Source organism: Eupeodes corollae, unplaced genomic scaffold (genome assembly GCF_945859685.1).
Source record: "Eupeodes corollae unplaced genomic scaffold, idEupCoro1.1 scaffold_1030, whole genome shotgun sequence".
NCBI lineage: Eukaryota > Metazoa > Arthropoda > Insecta > Diptera > Syrphidae > Eupeodes > Eupeodes corollae.
In genome coordinates, this window is record NW_026605359.1 from 1 (window position 1) to 22075 (window position 22075).

Below are 22075 nucleotides of genomic sequence, written 5' to 3' on the forward strand. Positions count from 1 at the left end.
ATAATCTTCGGCACACAAGTACATATTTTAGGTTTGAAAAAATACAAAAAAAAATACTTACCTGAAGTTTGAAAATGTTCTAGTGTTTTCGTAACTTTTACTTTTGCTTATTCTATTGTGTATTTTTTTTGAAGTATTTTTATAATTTACAACAAAAAATCTTATATCCATTTAAGGGAAATTTTTACCTCTTAAGTCCTTGAGTAGTTTGTGCTTTCTAAAGTGAAAACATAAAAATTGGAAGTGAAAGGAGACAAACGAACGAAGAAGGTAGAGGAACAAAATACGAATATATGTATTTTTTACTGCAGTAAATGCTTGTACCTTTTATACCTTACCTCTACCTATTAGCTTTCATCTCATGGTCATGGAATAGGATTTTGAGTTTTTTGCGTTTGGAACCTGTCTTTAACTTTTTTTTTGTAATTTTTAATACCTTTTGCGGTCTTTGAAAAGAAAAAAGTTTGTTTAAATAAATCTTTCTTTCTCTGTGACAGACAAATAAAGGAAATTGCTATGCGGTAGGTTGGTAAGAATAATAAGTCAAGAAAACGTTTGTAAGAATAAATTAAAATTGAAGTTTTTTTCTTTGAAAAATAATTTTTTTAACAAAATGACTTAGACCAAAAAAAAAAATAGGTCAAAGTATTTTATTTTGAAAAAAATATTACTTTGAGTATTCCTAAAATAAATCGATGTAGTTCCTTGCTACAATTTTCTGTTTCTTCTAAAATTTGTAATTCTTAAGCTATTTTGAAGAAGCTCTGAAAACGATATTGAAGTTATATTTTGGGAAGTAAGAACTGATCCATACTAATACAGGGTCCGGCAAAAAAAACCTCCCGTATTTTTAGACGTTTATAATTAAAGCTATTTATAGATAAAATGGTATTCCGGGTATAGATAGATAGAGGTCTACGTGCCGTTTTTAGTAATCATAATTGTGTGTCACGGTGAGCATCGCGCATTTGTCGTAGATGAATATATCCGTAATGGTGGTTCTGTGATTACTCCGTCCGTATTTTTTCGAAGAAAATGGGCAAAAAGTTAAAGTTAATGCGGATCGCTTCTGTCACATGGTTCAGACCTTCGTCCAACCAATCTTTACTATTAACCACTAAGAAGTCTGGTCCCAACAAGATGGATCCACAGCACACACTTCACGGCGTTCACTAACCATTTTGAGAGAGATGTTTCTTTACTTGAAGACATTACCTGGCCACCAAGGTCCACATATTTATAACCTTGTAATTTTTTTCTTTGAAGAAAATTAAAGGCCCAAGTCTACACTCATCGCCTAACACCTTTGGAAGCACTTAAGGAGGAAATGACTCAGGAAGTGGCGGCCATTACATGACAAATGACTCGACGAGCAATGGAAAACTTCCGGGAAAAGCTTCGTAAATGTATTAATAATAGAGGACAATAATATTTAACGGATTTAATGTTTTCAGTAATTATTTAATTCAATACAAAATGGCATAATATTTATTTGAAAAATTCAATAAACTGTCTCTGTTAAATTGTTTATTTATTTGTCATTGCCTTTTAAAATATGGGAGATCCTTTTGCCGGATCCTGTATTGTAAATGTGAAATTAACTCTGTCTGTCTGTTACTCAATCACACCTAAGCCACTGAACCAATTTGCATGAAATTTGGTAAAGGCTCTTTTTTATCCCGGGAAAATGACGCTTTGCCATGGCGAAATTCAGGTGGGCCGATCGCTTTTACGCCTAAATTACTGAACAGATTTCAATGAAATTTGGTTACGAGTTTGTTTGATACTTAAGAAATAACATAAGCTACTTTTGACCTCTCACAACGCATTCCCATGAAAAATTACTTTTCGAGTAATCTGATAACTTTCATTCCTAAATTACCAAAGATTTGAATAATATTTGGATAAAATTAGTATTACGGGAAAACAAGGTTTCCCCAACCCTAATGAAAAAAGAGGCTGGGATGCGACACACACTGATAACTTCAAATCCCGTCTGTCAATTTTTCTTCCCTAAAAGTTTGTCTGGATTTTATCTTTTATGAAAAACGGACTGTTGGATTTTTATATAAAAATTACTGAATATCGAAAACAATATTTTCTGTGAAATAAAGTAAGTTTGAAGTTAATATTTAAAATTTTTGAAAAGCTATTTGAGTCGAAAGTAAATGTTTACCAAATTTTAGTATTGTTTTTTTTTTTTTGAGTTTATTTTTTGTAAAAAAAACTGAAAATTCGATATTTTTCAAAATTATATCGAATGTTGAAAACAATATTTTTTATAAGATAAAATTAGTTTGAAGCCTTTATTTAAAATTTTTGAAAAGATATTTGAGTCGAAAATCAATTTTTACCAGCTTTTGTTAATTTTTGTTCGGTTTTTAATTTTTTGTAAGAAAACTATCAATTCAATTTTTTTTTTAAATTTTACTGAATGTTAACAACAATATTTTTGAAAGATAAAAGTATATTTAAGCCAATATCCCAAAGTTTTGAAAAGATATTTGAGTCGAAAATCAATTTTTACCAACTTTTAATATTTTTTTTTTGGGGTTTTATTTTTTGTAAAAAAACTGTCAATTCGATTTTTCTCAACATTTTTCAGAATGTTGAAAACAATATTTCTTATAAGATAAAATAAGTTTGAAGCTTTAATTTCAAGTTTTTGAAAAGATATTTGAATCGATATTCAATTTTTACCAACTTTGAGTAATGTTTTTTTTAGATTTTTATTTTTTATAAAAAAGTGTTAATTCGATTTTTTCAAAATTTCACAGAATGTTAACAACAATATTTTTTGAAATATAAAAGTAGTTTAAAGCCAACATCTATAATTTTTGAGAAGATATTTGAGTCGAAAATCAATTTTTACTAACTTTTAATATTTTTTGATTTAGGTTTTTATTTTTTGTAAAAAACACTGTCCATTCGATTTTTCTTAAAATTTTATCAGATGTCAAAAACATTATTCTTCGTTGCACAAAATTGTTTTGGAGATGAAATCATATTTTAGTTGTAAAATTTTGGAGGTGACAAATTTATTTTTTCAGTTTTTTTTATTTATAAAAAAACCATGAAATTGAGTTTTTTTTAAAAATTATATTTCTTTGATATCACGTTACAATATATTATATAAAATTTAATTCAAGTCTCTAGCGGTTTTAGTTCGTAAGATAGTTAGGGTTAACCAAAATGTTCACCTTTTTTTCAAACTGCTATGGTAAAAAACCACCCACGCAATTTTCTTGAGAGCCCTCTCTGCATCTTTCTGCCCTATTATCTATATAACAAAATGTATTTGAAATCGATGTCTCTTCTGGTTCTTGAGCTATGGACGACGAAAAAACGTCGCGAACGTATGGACGTACCTCCACACGCATGCACAGACATCTCTCTAAAAATCTCTTAACGAAGAGTTAGGTCTTATCCCATAGACGCTGAACTCTAAACGCTTTTGACTTAAATCCTTAAGACCTATTGTGGAATGTCTGATTCAAAAAATCGAAGAGGAATCCACTTAATTTGCAACGCATATATGTGTACGGGTTTGATTTAATACACCCCTCAATTGTGCCAAAAGTTCAAAGTACTTCTTGACAACCCAAAAGTTCTTTAGTTTTGCAACTGTATATAATTTTGTTAGTGTCATCATAAGACGACAGCAGAACTTTAAATTTAAAATTCTTCTTAGCTTAGTTATAGAAGCTATACAACACAAAGGTACAACCGTAAAATTGAAAGTAGTTTTTTTTTTAATAAAGTCCATGTATACATTTCAGTCTATGATGCTTTTGTTGATTTTCTCTTTTCTACTCGTATTGAAATTAATTACCAAATGATTTAGCAACATAAAACTCCACTTAAATAATATTCAATAAACATAAATGTAATGTACCTTGTCATTATACGAATCAAAAACGCGATCATGGTCAGGTCAGCGGAGCGGGCGGTGTCGTTAAATATAATTTAATTGTTTTACTTATTTTACAACAGTTTTATAGTTGCCACACGTGTGTAAATGATTCAACAACCCATATTCGTATTATATCCTTAAAAATCAACTGCAAGCACATACAGTGTACAGCAGCTAGCTTAATTATAAATTCAAAAATTCCTCCGAGTACACTTTAAAGCTTTCCATGTCACATGCACATCACACCATTGAACTGGCAAACAAATGGCCAAATCTAACCCTACCCAACAACCCCCTTACACCCTCACATCCCATCCATCTATCTATGAGAACATCTATGTGTAAAGCTATACCCTTTTTACCGTCGTCGTCGTAGTCGTATAGTCATCGTCATCGTCCTTGCCTTCATTGTACTTTAGTGTATCCTTGCATTTGAAATCAGCATATAAAGGGAAATATGCGCATAAAATTACTCCAATTCCCCAGCTGTTTGCTCTTTTTCAAGCTCTATCACCACCGCACCTTTCCGTGCTCTGTTTTTAAGGGTTTGGCATTTTACAGTTTACACATTGAGTAAGGTAAGGTAACGTGGAATGGGTTTAATATGGAGAAGGTTCTATTTCCATGCGAATGCATTACAAATGTGCAGACTCTAGATTATAGAATCTGTGTTATGTGCTGTGCTCGGGAGTCTTTTTTTGTAGTAGCAGCAACAGCCAGCTCCAGCGCAGCATCAGCTTGCAGATAATAGATGAACACATATACACAAAAAAATATTCATGAATATAGAACCTTCAAAAACCTAATGAAACTGACATTGATTCGAGATGAAATATTGAAATCTATACACAGCTTTGAACAGGAACACATCCCGGGGGGGAGATATGTAGCTATATGGATTAAAATGAAATATTTTTGATAAATGTTCAATAAATTTTAGGAAAAACATAATATGAATTAAATCAGCCATTAGCTACCTACATTTCATTTAGCCGGATGGGAACTTGAATGTACCTATAGACTGTAGAGTGCTTTTGAAAATGTTATGGATATTCAAAAATTCAATTTGTTATTAAAAAAGAAAAAAAACAAACAAAATAAATTTATCAATAATTTCGTGATGGGGATTGTGTAAATTTATTATATTATGCATCAATGTTTATGTTGATATACGCTGATATACACGTGAAACCTGCGTGTGATCTAATTAAAATACATTTTATACGGAAACAAAACATTCCGCTCTTGCCGGATGCCTTATGCAACTTGACCATTTAATCTCGAAGGTAATTATTATGCGTTTGCCATTTTGTGTATTGCGAGAATTTAATTTCAAATTAATTCCGACGAACTAATAGCTTATTTAAACGGATTTCCGTTCAAAAATGGCTGAACTCTGATTTCGTACAGAAATAGCTATTTATTGTTTTGCATTTCGAGTCGAGTAGGTATGTCACTGGATTGTTTTTTGTGTGTTTTTTTTTTTTAATAAATAAACAATTTTATTCAAAATTGAATGTTTATTAAAATAATTATATTGCGTACCTCCCAGCAACCATGATCACATAGATTTTTCAAATGTAGGTTTAGCTTTTTGGTAAATCTGATTTTTTTTTCAATTCATAACTAATCTGTCAATTATTCTAACTTTGTCTATGAACAAAATCAACAACTAAAAAGTAAACATACGCCTAGGTGTATTTGAAATTGGTTTAAGAGAACCACGGCCTTTCGCTGAAGCTCAGCTCAAGTTAAACATATCACAATTTATACTGGAGTACTAGATATTTTCCAGATGTTATTATTATTACGGATTTAATTTTTCGTCTTAGTGAACTACAACTCTTAGGAACTTTCGGGTGCGAGTAATGTTGTCAGGGATGGGGTAACACTTTTAGATGAACTTGAACAGCTAATTTAAGAAAGCTAGGATTTGTCAATTACTCGTGAGAGGCAGTACTCGTGAAAAAAAAAATTAGATGGCACAGGCAGGCATTGAACTCAAGACCACGGGTACACATACAAATTCATTTAATAAGCTTAATTGACTATTCAAACTTACTGGCTTAACATTTCTCAATACCGCAAAGAAACACACTCAATTCAGTTGAATTTACTATACCAAATAAATATAACTATATCCTGTTGGTTTTCAGTTCATTGTTTTATAAAAATAAAAGAAGACAATAACTTTTTTTTAGAAAAATTAATCAACTGATTGAGCTAAGTTTGTTTTTTTTTCATATTTTTAATATGTGTCTGAAAAACTGGAAAATTTCCTTAAATGACAATGGACTATGATGTAGATCAGTTTTTTTTAATGAATGTTAGAATCCATTAATTAAAATTATGAAACTAATAATTTCAATGATAAATTAAAATGACTTTCTTTTCAAAAACATTTATTTGAAAATTTGTTTGTGCAAAATAAATCAGCCATGCATCAAAAAAAAATGGTACACAATTTATTTAAATTAAAAAAAATCTTTGCATTTTAGAAATTTAAAGATCTAAACAGATTTTGGCTTGTTTGTATCAAACTTGTATCAAAAAAAATTATAAGACAGACAAAATAAAAAAATGTTTTGCACACAAAATTAATAAATGAGTTAGGTGGCTCGTAGGGAATATTGTGACTTACAACTCTCAACCAACAGATTTAAAAGATCAATAATTTATGTGCCGAATACAAACAGTTCAGTTGAGAAGCATTACAGGAGATTCTTTAAATTCCTCTCAAGATGCAGTACCCGTGGAAAAAGCTCTAGATAGCTCAGGCAAGAATTGAATCCAGTAAACATAATGTCATGGGTTCAACACAAACAATAAATTCGAAACAAGTATAAAAATAAAAATGAAATGCACGACTTTGTCATATGAATTTGCTCATATATGGGCATTTCCACAGTATTTTTAACTTTCATGTTACCACAGTATATTGAGCCTTAGAAATGAAATTGGCACTTTCTAAGTGAATAAATTTTCGTATAATGACTTATTTCAATTATATAACCTGCTTTTGACTTGATTGGATTAAATTTTTTAATTCAAATTAATAAAAAATAGGCTAAAATATGGCAAATTTCAAGCGTACCAGATACAAATTTATTAAGTTTTATAAAGAAAAAACATTTCAACGACCTTTGAAACAACTTAACATCATTAATTTATAATTATTTATAATATACACTGATAGAAAAACCTCGAATGAAAGGTGTGCTACCATTTAAAAAATAGTACAAAGCCATTAAGTTAGAGTACCTCCGTTTTTACCAATATTAAAATCTGATCTTTTTCTCTATATAACTTTCTCAACGATCGATTCTGGTAATATTTTATAGGCTTAAATTATTCTCTATCAATCAATAAATTAATTAAAATTTAATTGGATCATGTGCCTCTATTTAAAAATAAATAATGCTATTTTAAAGTTTAAAATTGAAAACGTGATTGGTATAGAATATGTGATTTTTTTAGCGGCACACCTATCGATAAGATCTTACAGAAAAATAAATGATTGTGAATGATAATTTTACGAATGATCAATAGTAAAAAAAAGCCGTTGATTGAAGTTTTTAAATTTCAATGTTTGTACGACACTACAAAATCAATTTTTTTAATGAAATGAGGGTTTTTCATTGAATGCACACATATCCACTGCACTGCACAGAACAGAAGATATTTATTAACGATGTTTCAAAATGAATCACGCAAGTAATTTCTTGTTATTTAGATGATAAACAATCAAGAAAATGTTTGTTTATAGATGTGCCTCAAAATAAAAAAAAAAAAAATTTTAATTGTTGAAAATGAAAGATTCTGTGGAAATGCCTATATCTAAAGAGTCTAATTAAAAATATTTTCTCCATTTACAAATTTAAAATACATTTTTGTTATGCAGTTATTAAGACCTAAATAATATAAGTTTAGCCAATTTTCAAGATATGGAATTTAAAAAATTAACATAAACATAAAAAAATAAAAACAATGATATTTATGATTATCAAATATTATTGAGAAAGTATAAGAGCTTGAGCAGAAAGCAAATGATTGAAAATAGTTAACTAGTTTTTGAGAAAGTCTTAAAATCAATACAAAAACATTTTTCTAATTAGAATTAGAGCGAAAATTAAAACGAAATCTATCGGTTGGTTTTTGAGAAAATTCGAATTTTCGATTTTCTACCAAAAAATGTGTATGACTAAACTGTTGTTTTTAGTCTTAAGAAAAATTAAAAAAAAAAACCCTAACTCAAATCAGCTCAAACCTTATTTTTCAAAATTTTAAGTCAATCGACATAATGTTTTGGGTTGTATAGGCCAGGATAAACAAGCAGACAAACGGACGGAATCGGGGACCCATTTTGTTCGACTTCTCTACCATCAAATGTGATGTTTGATTAAAATCTCGGCTTCGAAATTTTTAACGCAAAATAATTGGGTCAAAATAATTTTAAATGCATATTTGAATATTTGCCAGTCCTTGAAAAACATTTTTGAAAATGTATAGAAAACAAATGTTTTTTTTTTTTTAAACAGTCAAATAAATTTACTGCACATTTGTCTTTTTTATGTAAACTAGTTGACCCCGGCACGCGTTGCTGTGGCTTACGTTTTTTGTCATATAACGTTGTTGTAAACTTTTTAAGAGGTACGGTAATAGAACGTCAGACATGGTAAACACCATTCTTTTTTACTTACGAAGATGAAAACGCTTAAGGTGGTATACAAATTTACTGGTTTGGGATTTGAAGGGGAAGGACTTAAAACAAAATTGATCAAAATTTTCGTAGAGTTGATATGAGGCAAAAATCAACACAAGAGAATATAATTTATTTTTTAGTAAATAATATGTGACAGTTAAAATTATAAATGAAGTGGATAGTTTAAGATCTCATGTTTTATATGTCATGTCCTTCACATTTATTCAAAAGTTATATGTATGTAAATATAAAAATTGTAAAAACAGAATAAAGAATATCTATCTATCTATCTATCTAGTTTAATCTCAATCCAATCAACAGATGTCACCATCTGTTAGAATTGTTTGAGGCTAACAGATAATTTTAACTGTTAAATAATAGGAAAATAATTTGTAGTTAAATAATATCGGTATCATAAATTGAGATGTAATCTATCCTATCTTGCAAGTTGGATCAAACTGAACACGGTGTACAAATTTTATAACAATCGTTTAAGTAGTTTAGGGGTCCATCGCGGACAAACATCGTCACACGTTATTTATATATTGTAAGATATAATGGGGTGCTACCAAACATTTATATACAGTTATGTTTATAAAAATAGCAGTGCTCTCCAAATAAAACAAAAAGGCCTTCAATATCAACGTTATAATATAATTCATTAAACTTCTAATAACAAACTTAAATATTTTATTCATAATAACATAAAATAAGTATTATCGTTTTTTTACCGTTAGTTTTGTCACAGTAAAAACGTTTTTTAAATATATGGCTGCTCATAAAAATAGCAGTGCATGACAAAGTACTTTATCTATTACGTAAGAAGTAAGAAAAACTGTAATCAATTATTATGAAAGTATACAAATAATGTTAGAGTACTTTGTTGTGTAACCATTGTTTTTTATGACTGCCTCGCATCTACGTGGCATTGAGTCCACTAAAACTTGACACCTCTCGACTAGTATTGCGTTCCCCGAACCAAGTACTGCTTTCCACAATTCTTCCGAATTCTTGGTTTTTGCTTTATGAACTGCGTTCTTAACATCCCCCCACAAATTTTGGATGGGGTTAAGGTCGGGGGATTGAGCGGAACACTACATACCGGATAACTTGTTCTGCGCTAACCATGATTTTGCATTTTTTGACGTATGCTTTGGGTCATAGTCTTGTTGGTATACCCAAACCAACGTCATTTTATCTTCAGCATAGGGTAACATAACCTCCTCGAGAATTTTCACATAGTCGGTTGCATACCTTATACGCCCGATAGGATAAATAGGCCCGACCCCATTATATATAAAACAAGCTCATATCATAATTTTTCCTCCACCATGCTTAACTGTTTTAATAGTGTACCTTGGATCGATTGCTGCATTTTAGGCTCCTCTCACATATTCTCGACGACCCTTGGGCCCAAAAAGGATGAGTTTGCTTTCATCGCTCCACAGAACATTCCTCCATTTCACTTTTGCATAATCTCTATACGCTTTAACAAACTCCATTGTCTTTGAAACATGCTTTTTCGTCAAGAATGGTACCTTGCGTGGACTTCGGGCTGACAGACAGTTGAAGTCCATATCTTATTTTCCAAAAGCCTATGGAAGGGTTCTAACTGAACAAGTTTTCTTTCAGTTCTTTTAGTAGGCATCTTTTTTAAACCTAACGTTTTCAGTTTATTTAGCCATTTTAAGGCGTTACTAACCATTTTTGCTGAGCAGCCTTGGATATTTTGAATATTTTGGTAGGTTTTTCCCTCCAAACGTAGTTTTCTAATAAGTTTTAGAATTTCTTCGGTGCAATGTCTTGACCGTCCCATTGTTTATTTTTGAGCTAATATTTTTGAGCTAATATTTATTAAATTTTTTATATGCTAGTATGTTACAAATACTTTAAACTTTAGATATTAAAATGTTTACTTACCGAAAAATTAAAAACAATTAATTTTTAACACTTTTTAATTATAAAATAAAAAGCACTGCTATTTTTATGAACACTCTATATTCAGAGAGTTTTAAATAATGTGTGTTCACCGGGAAAAGTAGAGTATAAGTATTTTGTGAAAGTTTTAAGCAAGGTAAATCGACAGTCAAACAATCAGTGTGGATTGCACCTCAGCCTCTTTTGTATTAATTTCCATATTTTTTTTAATAAAAACGTAAAATTTGGTTACCCACCAAATAATTAGCAATTCTATCGACTTCAAATAAATTTGTAATGCACATGACGCCAAATAAAGAAAAAATCAAGTAGTTACTTTTTTACATAAAAAACAGAAACAATTAAAAGTTGGTAAAAAATTGATTCTTAACTCGCAAATCTTGGCAAAAAATTAATACATTATTTTCTAAAACTAAAAATATAGACAAAATACTTTTGATTTCTCAAGTTTTTGAAAAATATTTTTTGTTTGTTTATAAGAAATCTGGTAATTAAATTTTTGTACAGATTATACTTATTCGGTTTTACATCACGATGTTAGTAATAATTAAAGTCGCTTTCGTTAAAGAAAAAACTTAAGTCTTAGCATTTTTTGGTGTTATTATCTGTTAAACAAAGTTAATTTGAAATCGATATCTTTATTGGTTCTTGTGCAGACAGACTTACGGAGACTCCTATCCTCCACATACGAACAAATTTTAAATTGGCAAATCAAAGCAATGTCTCACATTTTTCCAATCAATTTATTATCATGAAACATTCCATAATTTATGGTTTTTTAAGTATTGGTTATTCATTATAACAATTTGGTTTAATTTTCTTTCCTTTTTTTCCAGGATATTTTTGGCACATAACAGACCTGCATTTGGATACCATTTATTCAACACAAGGAGATGTTCTTCGAAGTAAGTTATTAGCATAATATTGAAAAATAATGAAATACTTTAATCCTTTTTGAACATACAGTGAATGTTAACGTAGCGAGTGTATTAACATCCGAAAATTTCAAATTAGTATTAAGAAACAAAATTCGGAACTCTCCATGGAGTAATAGTTCGTGCGTAGGATGAAGAACTGTCATGCCAGAGGTTCCTAAAAACATTCGTGACATATTGTCATTATTCAAAAATTCTAATTCTAAGAAATATTTGTCAATAACCATCAATCATTTCAATTCAAAATGTTTTAAACAAAGAAGTAACTTCTCAAATCAATCATTCAACTGTTAATTTTTCAATCTTAACTGAGTATTATCTTTTTCTCAAACAAATTTTTGAATCTCGAATCTAATCTTCATAAATTATGATATCAACATGGATGAACACACAATTATACCTTTTCAAACTTTTTTTTATACGAAAATCCTCAATAATTCATTCGCACACAGATAAAATGTTGTTAAAACCTTTTAAACGGTTTTATCATTGACAATAATTTTAGGAAGTTCCTAAACAAAAAGTCAAAGGAGCTCAGTTGCGTAGGTTGGCACGAGTACTTATACAAACCTACATAACTTTATACATGTATTTGGAGAAATAAAAAAAGAAATATTTCATTAAACGACAAAACTGTGTGAGAGGAGTGCCTTTGTGCCTTTCATCCTTTTTGTATAGCCGATTTTCGTTTTGGAATAAGTATTTGTGTGTTTTGTTTTCAAAAAAAAAGAAAAAATTGTTTTCAAAACAAAAATCATTATCACATCCATTGTTCGGCATCGCGGCATCCTTTTCGAATTCATTCATTCGTTCATTAATTCATGGAAGCCTTTCTCGCGTTGAAGTCTGGTTTGAATTTTGTAAACCGAATTTTTAGTAGGATGTGAAAAAGAGGCAAGGGAAGGGGTAGGAACGTAGAAAGTGCTAAATACTCCAACCGAACAAATGGGCTTACATATATTTATGTTTGTACTGCGAATATGTACCGCAGTCGAGAGAGATTTCTATCAGCTGCGGCGGCAGCGTCAGTTGGTGGCGGGGGCGTTAACAGGCGGCAGATTTTGCTACTTCTGCTAATGCTTCTGTCATCGTCATCCGTTCTATCGTAGTCCTTGTATCGTCCTTAAACACGAACGTCGAACATAGCAGCAGATCAGTGTTTTACACTTGTGTTGTCAGGATTTTCATGCGTTATTTGTCTAGAAATACAGCAGCACCATATTGGTGACGACCGTGACGCTGACGACCGTGACGGTGACGTTAACGGTGATTGTATAATGATAGTATTTTTGCGAATGACGGCGTTGTCGTCATTATTCTATCGCATATTCGCTACTGGATATTGGAATAAATTCCGATGAATTTCCCAAAACCATTGTTTTCAACTTATTATACCTTTCGCTTAATTGATGTTGAATTTTTGCTTCCGATGTTCGGAATCGATAAGTGCTGAAACCACCGCCGTATACTGCCAGGTTATGCATGAGTAAAATTTCGATTGCAGAATATCATTTCGCTCGATTTAGAGCACACATCACCGAACATATTCGTTATGCACATGTGCGCACTTAAAAACAACCGAAAAACACACTTAAAGCCGAAAATTATCTCCAACAAGAATCTAAAGTGCATGTTCCTATAGTCAATCAAAGTTTATGTGTAAGGACCAAAAACAAGATGGATGAGGATGAGGATTACGCGACAGCAACGCACGCAACGAACGTTAGGTTTTTATGTCAAAAATGTTCCTGTTGATGGCTGTTGCAGCATCATTGATTCATTATTGTGCGCAGAATTCGTCCTTTTTAATTAAATTTAACTTAAACTCGTAAAAGGAAAACAAAATACATAATAAAAACAGAATTTTCGTCCTAGAAACATACATACTTCCAGGAAAAATTCTGTCTTGTTTGGCCGAAATAAGGCCAACATACCGCATCGCACTGATATAATATGCAATTTCTGTTGACTTGTTGTTGGTGCAGCAGTGGCAGAGTAGCAACAGTATCAGCAGCAGCTGATATGGTGGTTCGGTTAGGTTTGTTGGTTGGTTGCAAATAAATGATTCAGCAATGCAATCGATGAACTCTGTATATACATGTGTTTGTGTAGTGCATGTAGAATATGAGTCAGGTCCTGATGTTCTGTGCGACATCATCCATCGCTTCGGTCCGTTGTAATTTATTCTGATTGTCATCGCATCTAAATCATTTTTGTGACAGCAACATCGAATTTGACCTAGTTGTATGGTTGTAGATGCATAATACAGATGGCTGGTAGCGGCGGAAGTAATATGTTTGTGCGGTGTGCGGGAATGTTCGATATTCCTTAGCCTGATGCTTGTTGGGCCTATAATGGAAGAAGTCGTTGTTGCTTGGATTCGTAAAAGCATCAGCGCAGATTGCTTTATACAACAAGTTCTTCTTGTCTTACATTTTATATTGTCAAGATGTAATTCTGATTGAATGTTCTTCCATGACAGAGATTCAGAAAAATACTACGCAACATTAAATCGATTTAAAAGGTTGCCATATGCTGAGTTTTTTAATATGATTACAGAGTAAAGAAATATTGATGAAAGACTTAGCTGTCGCTACATCGCTTATTTGAATTCTAATCGGCACTTTTGTTTTTTCGGAAGTTCATAAAGCTTTAACAGTGTAGTCACATACTACTAGAGGCTAGAGATTTAAGTTCCACTTAATTCCTAACCGCCAAGTTGTGACTCCAACGCACTAATCATCATTCCACGGACACTGAAGTCGTCAATAAAAAATGTCAATCTATTAATTAAGGAGAACTACAGGTTATCAATTAACAAGTTCTGGGGCCGCAAGATCCGGTCAGTTAATTACAGTGACCCTAGTATATTCCCCAAAACCAACAAGGTATTCAGGAAAAAGAACGATAATGACCTTCTGTGTCTGATACCAAAGAACTGAAAAGAACAAAGACGTACTCGAGACAGCTCCAATAGATATAGAAAGAGCCATTTTTGACGATGACCTTTAGGCTGACCCTGTAGACTTTAAATAATTTAGCATCAACTTTAGGAATACTGAGTACATCATTTAAAGTATCTTAATTTATTAATAGCAATTTAACTTGGCCTGTAAAACAAAATGCCAAAAGTGACAGATGTCAAAAGTGACAGATGTCGAAAGTGGCAGATGTCAAAATTGTCAGATATCAAAAGTGTCAGATGTCAAAAGTGTCAGATATCAACAGTGACAGATGTCAAAACTGATAGATGTAATAAATTACAGACGTCAAAAGTGATTGATGTCAAAAGTGACAGGTTTGAAAAGTGACACTTGGCTAAATCCACTGTCTATTATTTTAAAGACTAAAAGAGGCTGGGATGCGACGACGCACACTTATGACTTTCCATTCCGTCTGTCGATTTGTCTTGCTTAAAAGTTTGTCTATATGTACTCGTATCAATTTTTACCAAATTTGCGTACAATTTTTTGTAGATTTTATTTTTTATGAAAAAAAAGACTGTTGGATTTTTATATACAAATTACTGAATATCGAAAACAATATTTTCTGTCAAATAAAATAAGTTTGAAGCTAATATTTTTAATTTTTGAAAAGCTATTTGAGTCGAAAGTAAATTTTTACCAAGTTTAAGTATTGTTTATTAGTTAGATTTTTCTCAACATTTTTCGGAATCTTGAAAACAATATTTCTTACAAGATAAAATAAGTTTGAAGCCTAGGCAACGGCCTAATCACTGATAAAGCTTCGGTTCCCTGTACAGACGACTGACAGACCCACACGACTTGGAGGTTAGGACACTGAAGTCGTCAATAAAAAATGTCAATCTGTTCATTAAGGAGAACTACAGCTTATCAATTAACAAAAACTGGGACCACAAGATCCGGCCAGTTAAGTACAGTGACCCTTGTATGTTCGCTGAAATCAACAAGATATTCAGGAAAACGAACAATAGTGACTTTCCGTGTCTGAAACTCCAAAGAACTGAAGAGAACAGAGACGTACTCAAGACAGCACAAATAGATCCAGAAGAAGCCATCTTCAATGATGAATTTTACATAATTAAAGATCCGAAGGAAAAAGTGGAGGAGGTGGGAGCTGCTTTCCAGCAAGTGTACAAGGTGAATGTTAGCATTCGCCCCAACCACGACCTGGAAAACAGAGCCCTACTTAATCACTTTTACCTTCGAAATGATATGACACAATGGCGATTTAAGAACCACGGTTTCATGCGGTTCAATGACGATTCCTTGGCAAATGCTTTAATCACCGGGCAAACGGGACCAAGTCCCTTGTTAGTGACGAAGGTTGAGCTTCAGCTTATCTTCAACTCAATAAAAACTAAAAAGTCAGCAGTTGTCGATGGTATACCCAACGTTGTACTAAGACATTTACCGACGGAAGCAATTGACATTTACACCACAATCTTCAATAATGCACTGAATAAGACATATTATCCAGTGCATTGGAAGACCGCTATGGTTCATCCTCTCCCGAAAAAGGGAAAGGCCAACTCCAAGCCGTCAAATCTTCGGTCGATAAGTCTTCTTCTTCCAAGCACCAGCAAAGTTTTCGAAAAGATCATTAATAGGACTCTGACTAAGTGGGCTGCGGACAACAAAATAATTCCGGATAAAGAGTTCGGGTTCATGGCGGGTCATGACACAATTCATGCTGCATCTAAACTCGTTTCTGATTCCGATATCCAATGGAATAAATCAAAGGGATAACAACCCTTATTATGTAGACACAGTATGAGAACTAGGAAAAGGAGAGAGGGTTTGAAAGGAGGTGTCGGTGCACATTGGTTTTGAATTCCTGAATATTGCAATAGCTGGGAAAGACAGAGTGTGGCAAGGCATTCCACATTCGCATAGTACGGCTAAAGAACGAATCTGTGTACTTGACAGTACGACCGAAGTTGGGCTTGAGGGTATATTAATGAGAATTTCTAGAAGCGCGAGTATTACGGTCGAACTGTTTAAAGGGGAGGAATGCAGCTGTCTATTTCTCTAGATCATAAACCATTAAAATAACGGTAGATGAGGGTAAACAAGTAACGTTTCGACGATTTTCATGTGACGTGAATGATCTTATGATGGTTATATCACCAATCAATGTAAATGTTCTACGTTCAATACTATCCAAGAGGCTTAAATAAGTTGCAGGAGCACCAGCCCAGATATGGAAGTTATATTCAAGCTTTGGACTTATATAAGTCTTTTAAATAATAGCCAGATCAGAGGGTGAAAAAAACTTCTTGCATCGCCTTAGAAAACCTTAGAAAATCTTGCGGCATTTTTGGCGACATCGCGTATGTGATCGTTTTAAAAAGGTGGTTGGTGATGCACACACCAAGAATATCGAGATGTTTAATTTCCTCGATGCAAGTGCCATTTATAGATAATGGCAAGTGACACAATACAAGACAGCATTGGGTTTTCGAATCATTAAATTCCACGTGGTTTGTTAATTCCCATCGAACAATGCTGTTTAGGTCGGAATTTAATGAGCTTATCATATTTTGTCGTTGCAGTTCCACATCCGAAGAAGAAGGATGAGAGTCTGAAAACGAGTACGAAACTCTAAGAGTACTATCGTCAGCGAAACAATGTATTGGATTAGATGTTACAGACAGCAGATCAGTAATAAAAATGAGAAAGAGTGTTGGAGATAAAATAGAGCCCTGGGGCACACCAGCATTTATTTTATGGTTTTCAGACTTGAATCCATCCAATACAATTTGTATTGAACGATCCGAAAGGTAATTACTAATCCAATAAAGCAGGGATTCATTAAAACCGAGAGCACGCATTTTCGATAAGAGATGCGATGATGCCAAACCCTATCAAATGCTTTTGAAATATCAAGTGCAATAATCTTACTTTCTCCAAAACTATGTAAGAATTTGCTCCACTGTTCGGTGAAATTAACCATGATATCTCTAGTGGACCTATTGCTACGAAAGCCGTATTGTCGGTCACTAAGAAGCTTTTGATCTTCGAGATATTTCTTGAGCTGATGATTAATCAGCGTTTCCTTGACCTTGGAAAGAAGGGAAGTAAGTGCAATCGGTCGTTAATTAGAGGGTGAGGGGGATTCGCCTTTCTTGGGAATAGGCTGAACAAATGCAGTTTTACATCCGCTCAGAACGAGACCTGAGGGGTAGGACAGATGAAAAAGCTTAAGCAGTGGTTTTGCCAGCGATGAAGAACACCTCTTTACAACAATAGCGAGGATACCATCTGGACTCTCGCTACAGTACGAGTGCGAAAAAAGATTTGCCCCATAGAATCATTAACTCTATAAAGTACAGGCGGAGTCATAACACTCACTGGCAGCGTTGAATTGGCGTCGAACTGCCCAGCAAAGAGATTTGCTTTCTCTAAAGAGCTAACAAATGGAGTGTCATTGACAACGAGCGTAGGAACCGAGGAAGACGAAGAATTCCTAATATTTTTTACAAATGACCAAAAATTTTTACTGCCTTTTTTTGGTGATGTACAAATTTGGTCCGTCGAATATGGGCGTTGCAGGCCTTCCTGGCTTGCTTGAACTTATTCCGGTTTTCCTCAGTTGGATTGGCTTTAAAACAACGGAAACTTACCTTCATGACCCTTATAACCTCTTTACAGCTCGCATCAAACAATGCGTTTTCCTTAGGTCTGATGCTTTTATCCCTATTCGGGATAAAAGTTCTCATTCCCAGGAGAATCAAACTTGTGATCATATCAGCGCTGGCGTCAACGTCACTTTCGAGGAAGCATAGTGACTAGTTAAAGATCCTTAAATAATATTTGAAAATAATTATTAAGAACGTCCCAATTGGCTTTTTCGTATTGCAAAACGGTTCTCTTATTAGCTCTTTTTTTTTAGACATAAGCAAGCCATTGTTGTTTATACTCTATGATATGCTTAACGGTTTTGTTGTCAAAAGTGGCAATGTAACTTCTACCACAACATTCTTAATTAAAAATGGTCTTCAACAGGGAGCGGTGAATTAGGCGATTCTCTTCATCATTTTCTGATAGGTAGTATTACAAAGGCCATTCCGTACGCCGACGATCTAATTGCGTACAGAACGGCCCGAAAGGATGAGGTTATTAGAATTCTCTTGCAGCGTGATTTCGACAAGATTCAGCGATATTGCGACGACTGGAAACTGAAAATAAGTGTCCAGAAGTCGGAGAAAATTCTGTTCCAGACTCCGTTGGCTAGGGCCACGAAGGATACGTGCAATAATTGGCGCAAGATGGTCATCGTTGATCTTCACGGGCAGCCATTAGCGAGCAAAAGTGTAGTGAAGTACCTCGGTATCTGGTTAGATCCGTATTTATATTTCGACAGACATATAAATTTTGCTCTGACTAGGGCCAGAGGAGCCTTCGCTGTGACAAAACGCCTGTTTTACAGCAGTCGGCATGACCCCAGAGTGAAGGTAATTTGCTACATGGCCCTCATACGGCCAATGATCGTTTATGGTTGTCCTGTGTGATTCAACGTTGCCCCTTCCCAGATGGAGAAGTTTCGGTTGTTCAAGCAGCAGTGTTTACGACGCTGTGCCGGCTTACATCGAACAGCCGAAACTTCTTTCGTGCATTATTATTCCAAAGAGGTCCTATACAACGGGGCTAGAATCAAAAGAATTGACAATTTCGTGATAAAACTCGTTCGTCTCGTCTTGGGTTCGATGCCGGCCTGTGCTATATAAAGTTTTTTTCACTGCCTTTTGCAAGGAATTGAAAAATTCTCGAAGAGTAATTCTTGTAACGAAAAGTGCTTTCCCAAATTAGCCGCTCGGATTCGGCTTAAAACTGTAGGTCCCCTACATCCCTGCAACAGTACTCGCACACAGGAATGGTTGGAAGTTGTAAGTCACTAGGATCTAGTTCTCAACGGTTTTTTGCGCCATCTAATCTAATATAATTCATTCAAGTGAAAAGTAAAAAAGTTCCGGTAGTTCTACTTCTGTCTTAAAGGTCTGTTAAGGTAAAATTGAGAAATTACAAAAAGACACCCCGTATATCAATCGCTTGCAGCACTTTAAAACTAAAAGTTTGATTCAATAACGACTTAATATTAAATTTGGGTTTATTGTTTTTTTAAGGGATAACTTTCAAGGCAGAAGGGTTTCCATATGAATCATACTCAAACCCGATTTTAAAATTTTATTTTATGTTAATTATACAAACAACGTGAAGATAACGTTTATAGCAACAGTGTGTTCTTATGTGCCCTCTATGACCCTTTGTTGTATCATAATTTAGATATGGCATAATCTGTAAGTCCCACAAAATTGGTTCAGCTCTTATAAAACCAATTAAAAACAGACTCACCTCAGAATCTCGAAATACCTCTGTATAATTCTAAATTCTCTTCATGAAAATGTGCTTAAGTCCTTTTTTTGTGTCATTTTTAATTTGATTTTTCTTCCGGCTTTTTTGGTGGTGATAGTGGGGCAGGTCCTAAGGTAATGTACCTTACCTTTGTATATACGTATCTTCATTTTTGCTGAATTTTATTAGCTTAACTGTGACTGTGAAAATTTCGGTATTCAATGTTCTCGGTGTGGTTGACTTTTCCTTTGACAGTCTTTTTTAACTTAATATTTGTTTTTGTATAATTTCAGGTTGTTGGCGGATGGACCGACAAACGAGTTCATCGGGTCGAACACCGGGTCGTTTTGGTGATTACCTTTGCGATAGCCCATGGAGCCTAATCGAGTCAGCGGCTCTTGCAATGAAATCAAGACAAGGTGACAACGTTGAATTCGTCCTGTGGACGGGGTAAGTTTCATGTTTTTTTTGTGAATAAAATTTTGCATCTATAACGTACCTAACTTAACTAACCCATCAGGGCATCAGGTATTAGAAAGGTTAATAGCAAAAGGATATTATAAAAGGCATTTGTGCTTCTGTCCTTAATGGATCAACTTGTATAGTTTGGATACTACATTACATACATATACACATAGCTTTAGGTAGGAAGAAGGGTTGTTTCTGGTGTAATCGATATAGTCGACCGAAGTAGATATGGAGGCCATTGAATCTTGCTCCAAGCATAAAAGATTTTATAGACTAAGCACTTAAGGGCTTAGTTTAAGTAGACAGAGAGAGGGAAGTATGTGAGGGTTTATCATTATATCTAGCTGGCTGTTGGTGCATTCAACTTGACCTGACCCATACCATGTCAGATGAGTATTTAATAGTTTCGAATGATGCATTATTTTGAAGGCAGATAAAGATGGTTTTTGGCTTTTTGGATAGTTGTCGTTGTCGTTTTGGTAAACCTCTCTGCTCAGCGTATCGTTTAAAAGCACATTTGGTTTTGTGTGATGAGATAATATTTGTGAAGGACTTGAAAATAATTTTCTTCATGGTCATTATTTCCTAATGGTATAAAATACAATCAAAGGCACGCTTTCTACATACAAATTATGTATCTAGGTATAAATTAAAGTAATAATTATTAAAGATATAGTTTTTAGATTCTAATGTTTTTTTTTTTTTGGATAATTTTGCAATTCTTGAGGTAGAAAAGCTTAATTATAAAATTGCTATTTTATGTCTTTTTACCATAGCAGTTCAAAAAAAGGTGAATATTTTGGTAAACCCTAAATATCTCACAAAACAAAGACGCTGGAGACTCGAATTAAATTTTATGTTATATATTGTAACGTGATACCACCCCAGTGCAAAATTGTTGGTGACAGCAAACGAAAGAGGGGGGAGAGGTGTTTTCACTGAGGTACCTCTCCTTATCTAGGCGGCAGCGGACGAATTTTTGGGATCTAATCAACGGTGGCGTCTAAAGTTCCAGTAAGGTTAAACTACTTAGTGAACACCTTGTAGGGCTTCTTCGACATATTCGGAGCCCAGACCTGTAAGGAGTTATACTAAGGATCTGGCCCTCCAGGTTGGATGTTGTGCCATCCATCGGGGTGACTTCCTTCCTTCCACGTGCAGCGGAACAACTAGCGGAAGCCCCAAATTGCTGCAAGGCAGATATTATCGCCATCCAAAGAGTGCGATGGGATGGACCGGGCAAACGCAAACTAAAAGACTGTGATATATACTACGGGGGCTGCTACTGAGGACAAATACAGCGTCTATTTGGGTGTGGATTTGTTGTTCGACTCAGGCAAAAAGTCTTGAGTTTCAAAAGTGTGAGCGAGCACATCACGACAATCCGCATCAAGGCTAAATTCGGAAACATAAGCCTAATATGCGCACATCCCCCAACAGAGGAGAAAGATGAAGACACAAAAGACATATTCTTCGAGCTCTTGGACAAGACATATGAGCAGTGCCCTGGCTATGACATTAAAATTGTCTTAGGAGATTGTAATGCCAAGCTAGAAAGAGAAGACATCTTCGGTGGCATTATCGGGAGATACAGCCTGCACGACACCACCTCCGACAACGGATTCAACTTGGTCTATTTCGATGCGAGGCGAGACGTTCTGGTAGCTAGTACGCAGTTCACACATGGCAATATCCACAAGGGGACATGGAAATCTCCTAATGAATCAACCTTCAACCAGATTGACAACATTGTGATCGACGCACGACACTTCTCCAGTATACA

The 22075-nt window shown here is 33.9% G+C and overlaps 1 protein-coding gene across 1 annotated transcript; it reads left to right on the top strand.

Moving 5' to 3' along the window:
- Positions 1-11389: 11389 nt before the first annotated feature.
- Positions 11390-20274, top strand: LOC129953497 (acid sphingomyelinase-like phosphodiesterase 3b; the record flags this gene model as incomplete). Its single annotated transcript, XM_056066740.1, has 2 exons — positions 11390-11458; positions 20118-20274. Coding segments are annotated over 2 exons (226 nt in total), but the record flags the coding sequence as incomplete, so codon positions are not given.
- Positions 20275-22075: the final 1801 nt, after the last annotated feature.